General features: G+C 37.0%; 1 protein-coding gene across 1 annotated transcript; it reads left to right on the top strand.

Moving 5' to 3' along the window:
* The first annotated feature begins 312 nt into the window (after nucleotides 1-312).
* LOC149264547 (microtubule-associated protein RP/EB family member 1A-like) lies at nucleotides 313-4,042 on the top strand. Its single transcript, XM_089389903.1, has 7 exons — nucleotides 313-631; nucleotides 1,345-1,413; nucleotides 1,502-1,588; nucleotides 2,488-2,594; nucleotides 2,708-3,026; nucleotides 3,292-3,405; nucleotides 3,515-4,042. The coding sequence occupies exons 1-7, from the start codon at nucleotides 524-526 to the stop codon at nucleotides 3,788-3,790; spliced, it is 1,080 nt and encodes a 359-aa protein (XP_089246029.1). The 5' UTR covers nucleotides 313-523; the 3' UTR covers nucleotides 3,791-4,042.
* The last annotated feature ends 1,972 nt before the right edge of the window (nucleotides 4,043-6,014 follow it).

Raw genomic sequence — 6,014 nt, 5'->3', positions numbered from 1 at the left:
ATAAAAATAATAAGATCGCACTTAATGGACCAATTAACCTTTCATGACTAATTTTCGTTTAATTTTGAATAAACAATATTTGATTTGAATTTTTTCAAATTATAAACTAATAAAAAAATAAAAAAAAATAAAAAATTACCACGAGTAAATATAAATTCTTTCCTCACTATCCGTAACAACCTTGTTACCGCAAGAAGATAGTTACACCAACCAAACAACACGGAACATATTGACCACAACGGATATTTAGAGATTGATTACAATATTTGAAAACCAAATAATTGGTTATTTAAGGAGCTGACGATAGTCCGCCTTCTTTTCAATTCAAATTCCTGTTCAAATATTAGCAACGTCTCTGTTGCCCTTCCTGTTGCTCTTCAAGCAATCCTCGCACTTTTCCCTGTCTCTGCTCTCCTTCCTCTTGAATCTGGCCAATCCATTCACCCCATCAATCTCTGTGTGGCGTAGCCGAGCAGACCAGAGCATTGATTGGATTGGATTGGGTTGCAGGATTTGAAGGAGTATGGCCACTAACATTGGAATGATGGACTCGGCCTACTTCGTTGGAAGGAACGAGCTCCTTGCATGGATCAACACCACTCTGCAACTCTCCCTCTGCAAAGTTGAAGAGGTAAGCACGCAGATCTTCTCATCTTCATCTTCTTTACTGTTCGCCATTTTCCCCTGGGTTTCGAGATATGGAAGAGAAAAGGTTTCTCTGGAAACCAATGCAATCACCCATTTGTTTGTTTATTTATCTTTGTATGAAGGTCATTTCTTTTTCAAATTTTCTGGGCCCTCCATTTTTTCTCGGAATCTGGTTTAGGGTTACTGTGATGAGATGAAGAGTGCTTAAGGTCCAATACTCTGCGGACTGCCTAGTGCCCTATACTTCTTGTTTCCTGTATTGGAGCTAGGGCAAAAGTGGTTATTCTTGATTTTATGTCTTGTTCCTTTCTTTACATTTTTGGGTTTTGAGAGGTTGGTTGAAAAGTCCTTGGGACTCGGGTCTGCCTTTCTTTTAGGGCATGCCGAAACAGAAAAATGTGTCCTCAGTTCATCCATTCCTAGTTTTTTGAGTGACATTGTTCGATCCTTCTGAAAGGGTGATTGGAAAAGTGCCCTGGGTTGCTAGATTCACTATGAATGAAATTTCAAGCGGAAAACGATGGTTGAATATTTGGGTCTTCCTATTCAAAACATGGAAGTTATGTTTGAGCACTGAGCTTTGCCATCTCAAATAATTTAGGGCTCTTCTGTGAAGTATACACAAACCCTTTTCTTTTCCTGCTTTTCGGATATTTAAAAAGAGAAGAAAAAATCACTTATTCGAGTTTCTTGCAGGCTGCTTCTGGAGCAGTTCAATGTCAACTTATGGATGCTGTACACCCTGGTGTGGTTCCCATGCACAAGGTCTCCATTCTGAAACTTTGACAATATTTCATTTGATTTGATATCACAAGATGTTGACATCATTATGTTCTTTTGGCTTCGGTTTCAGGTCAATTTTGATGCAAAGACAGAGTATGAGATGATTCAAAATTACAAAGTGCTGCAGGACGTGTTCAACAAGCTGAAGATTAACAAGGTATGGTTGTCCTGGAGTTTTTTTCTTGCTTCTCTTAAGTTGGTAATTATAATGAAAGAGTTGGTGAATGTGACTCTGTTCTGATTTTGAGTTGGTGAGAGAGGGGTCAAAATAAAATGGTGGAAGCCAGAAATAAAATTACAGAGCCCCCTCTAGAACACATGGTTTGGAGTGAGAAACTGCTATTTGCATTTATATTTTCTGCATTTCATGATAATAATATAAGATTGAAGAACAAATTATTATATGGATGACATTTTCTTCGTTTTTTACTTTCAAAGAAGCCACATGCATAGAGGCTGATTTGTAATTATTAAAAATATGGCAAGATGGATCGTATATTTTTTATGCTCTGTTAAGATTAGAGATGGGCTTGATTTGTATATGCAAGGGTGAGTTTGATTTATGAATTAGAAGAAGAAATACAAACTAAGGATACAGAAACAGCTTTAATAATTTCATACTACAATTGGGCTGTCTAAGTCCTCCATACGACCTTAATTTTTTGAGCTCTAAGTATGTACTGACTTTGCCGACTTCACGTTCTGAATGCATGTGTATTTTGGAAATTTGTATGCATCTTTTACATCTTCACCAAGTTGTGTTAATGACTCTCTTTCATTTGTTGCCATTTCTTCTAATTGTGTCTAAACATTTTAGGGACACCGTTTTCTGTGCTTTATATATTGTTGCAAGTGCTCCCTCATTGCACACTTTTTTTAATTGTTGTGCTCTCGTGTCCTATAGTTATCTTTCATCCCTGGTAGCTATGTTTGTACCATGTTAGATATAGGCCTGGTGCTATCTCTGTTAGTAGAGGGGAAATACACAAAGGGGATTAGTTTGTTTATTACTTTCAGGAAGACATCAAGATGGATCTAATATGAGGTTTCGTGCAGTACATTGATGTTAACAAACTAGTGAAGGGGCGCCCACTGGACAATCTAGAATTCATGCAATGGTTAAAGAGATACTGTGATTCGGTAAATGGTGGAGTCATGAATAGGTACCTTCTTTCTCTGTTCTGTTGTCCTGTTTTTTGGTTGTTTCTGGATTTTATGGTATTACATGTCAGTGATAACATTTTTTCAATTGGTGGTTTATTCTGTGCTTCTTCAGTTACAATGCACTTGAACGGAGAGAGTCTTGCAAAGGTGGAAGAGAAGTTAACAAGAAGGCAGCTCCAGTAAACCCTTCAAGCAAGGGCAGTGCACTGGGGTCTAAAACGGCCACAGTTGCTAGCTCTCGGAGAAATGATCCTTCAGTTCCAGTTGCGAATGTAGGGACTAAACATTCCAGGACGGGGTCAAATGCTGCTAGCACTGGATATGTGTCTGCACCCTTCCAAACAACTTCAACTGAACCACCGTTTTATGGGTCTTCAACGCCCAACATTCCCCCTGTGACCCCGGCACAGGTTCAGGTTCTAAACGAGCAGGTCAAAAAGCACACTCCATATAAAGTCTATTGATGTTTGTGTTTTTCTTCATACTATTTTCCTCCTTATCTATAGATTTATATTGCATCTTGTTTGTCTATTAGAGAATGTTGGTCCAATCCAGTTCTAGTCATCACAGGATCCCTTTGTTAGGAGTTTTGCCAAAGGAACTAGAGCAACATGAACTTCGTTCAGGCTCCTATATATGTCAACTTCTCATATTTATTTATTTCTATGCTATTTGCTGTTGAATTGAGGCATGCAGATCACAGAGTTGAAGCTTTCGGTAGACAGCTTGGAGAAGGAAAGAGACTTTTACTTTGCAAAGCTGAGGGATATAGAAATACTTTGTCAAAATCCAGATGTTGAACCATTACCTGTAAGCACAAATTTAACTGGAGTCATACATATTTTTGTCTAGAGATTTTTTCTGCGCGAGTTAAATTGAGTGAAAAAAATCAAACTTTGATACCTGTAATTTTGAGCAGATTGTTTCAGCAATACAGAGGATTCTATATGCTGCTGATGATAGCCCAGCTGTAATTGCTGAGGCACAAGCAATAATATACAGGTCATCCAATCGATCTGATGAAAACGATGAGAACAAGGCAAGGAGAGAGATCAACAAACGTAAATCAGCAGGGACACCTGAGGTGGAAGATGCTGTGAAGTCCAGCCTTTCTCCTAGACAGCGACGGAACTCATGTGAAGACTCCAACAGTGCAGATATTTACCAAAGTACTTCGCCTTTGAAGATGCGTTAATCAGATGATAAAATAATTTCCTATCTGATTCAATATCTGGAGGAATCCTATCAGCACTGGTATGATCCATGCGGAGAGACCTCTTGTTTCACTGAATGGAGATAGGCTGCAAGGATTGGGCAAAATTCTGCTCTGAACAAACAGTTTGTCATGAGAAAATCTTCTCTTTTAATTGTTCTAATGCAATTGTTGTCGATAAGATATTAGTTTAGTGATATGCCAGTGCCAAATGGTTAACATGATTTTGAGATAGCTTCATGATGGTCGTTTATCAGATTTCCTGAGCTTAAATTCAATTGAAATCAGGAACCATGATACTACGTTGCAGGTTCTCATAATAGATTTATATTCTTCCATTCTTCTAGGTCCTAATTGTTTTTTTAATAAAATATGTTGATGTTTTCTTGGGGATTTGTCAACCTTCAAATAATCTCCCTTTGCAATATGTTTTTTCGCTATTTTCTGGTCTCTGAATAATTACTTGTAGCTGGTGAAGATACTAATAGTTATGATTGTGGGTCCAATACGGAGGCCCCAGATCTGGTATTTAAAAATCATAATTTATTAATGTAGAAATGTCAAGAAACAATGCTGATGATTTTTATCATAGATATCTCCAGAAAAGAGTTCTGCCATTATTTCCGGTAATTGACATGGATAGTAGTGGTACTAGTCAAATGCTTGTATGCATGCATGCGAGCGCATTTTACGGTACAAAACAACTTTGGTATGATTAGTATGTGAAGGATGCAGTTCCCTAAATTTTTGTTATATAGATGGAATACAATTGAATTACATGTTTCCTAATAGAAAAGCAAACTACCTTGAATTCTGTCCTTTATCTTCTAAGAACTGTTCAATCTATGTTCGCATGATAGCTGTCAAACTTATTTACACTATGATTTTGTGTCGCACTTATTTTTCATCTTAAGGTTTTCAATTGTGTAAGAGTTAAAACATATTTATTCATGTTGGTTTAGAGAATTCTAGCTGAAGCTTCCGCTGGTTTGGATTCACGACAATGGCATTTTTGTGTATTCTAGAGTGGTATAGTGTTATTCCACGAAAGATAGTAACATTACTCATCTAGTTTGTGCACCTTGATTCTAGGAGCACCCTGAGAGATTAAACTTGAGACATTGCATTGGAAGCATTCTCAACTAACCATTAGATAAAAACTGGAATGGGATTACTGCAATAAGATAATTGTGCGCGGAGACCAGGAAAATGTTGCTAATTTATGCATGTATTTTATCTTCTCAGTTGTTCTCAAGCACTACGCAGATATTCGGAACAGCGAGCTGGTTAAATTTCAGTTTTGGGCTTTTCTCATAAAAGCCTGTACGAGTGCCTAGACTATTTGGTTACATAATTGGATGTATGCAATTTAGTCTATTGCAATTTTTGGATGATTGCCCCCTCTTTCTAAGAATATTTAGATGGATGATGGTGTGTGTGTCTATATATACATGTATATAGAGACACACACCATAGTGATAGCATAACTTGATTTAACTAATTGCTAGGGATTTTCTCTCTACTGAACACACACACACCATAGTGATAGCATAACTTGATTTAACTAATTGCTAGGGATTTTCTCTCTACTGAACACACACACACCATAGTGATAGCTTTAAAGTTGCACATAAACAATTTGAAGAGTCATAAAGTTCAAGAAAACTATCCATGAGGGAAAAAAATGGTGAGAATCATCATAAATCCCAAGGAAACCGTCCATAAGACTACAAATTTGCAATAAATAATAGATTGTGTAGATCTAATATGAAAAACATGAAAAAATATAACTATTTTGAACACTATCTTTGAGGGAGGATTTTCTCACTCATCATTGAACATTATCATCAAAAGGGATCTTGCATGTCTATTGCATGCTTGTTTGGATCACGTGTATTCGGTTTGTTTGTCCTTCCAAAATAATGATGAAGGTTTACATATCGGGATTTGGTCTTCAATTCATTAATATGGTGTAAGTGTCCATATAATGCATCTTTTCTTTGCTTTAGAGCATTGTTCAACCGAGAGAGTTTAGGATTCCCTTACACATTTAGTTTAATGACCCTTGCCTACAAAGAAATCATTATTAGAATGGGCATTGCCTTCATTGAAATATCTTGGATGGAGGATGGTGTCAATTACCAATGAAGTGGTTGGTAATCTTGAGAGACTTGACTAGAATTTAACTTGTGACTTATGCCTCCCC

This window comes from Pinus tabuliformis, chromosome 6, assembly GCF_031772625.1.
Source record: "Pinus tabuliformis cultivar Carrire ecotype Pingquan chromosome 6, CPIR1, whole genome shotgun sequence".
NCBI classification, from domain to species: Eukaryota; Viridiplantae; Streptophyta; class Pinopsida; order Pinales; family Pinaceae; genus Pinus; species Pinus tabuliformis.
This window is presented reverse-complemented; position numbering and strand designations above follow the sequence as displayed.

Bases quoted from the DNA above. Each gene is read 5' to 3' on its own strand.
- LOC149264547 (XM_089389903.1), top strand. From the start codon at position 524: ATGGCCACTAACATTGGAATGATGGACTCGGCCTACTTCGTTGGAAGG. The intron at 2,595-2,707 runs GTACCTTCTTTC...GTGCTTCTTCAG, and splicing joins AATGGTGGAGTCATGAATAG to TTACAATGCACTTGAACGGA. The intron at 3,027-3,291 runs GTCAAAAAGCAC...TGAGGCATGCAG, and splicing joins TTCAGGTTCTAAACGAGCAG to ATCACAGAGTTGAAGCTTTC.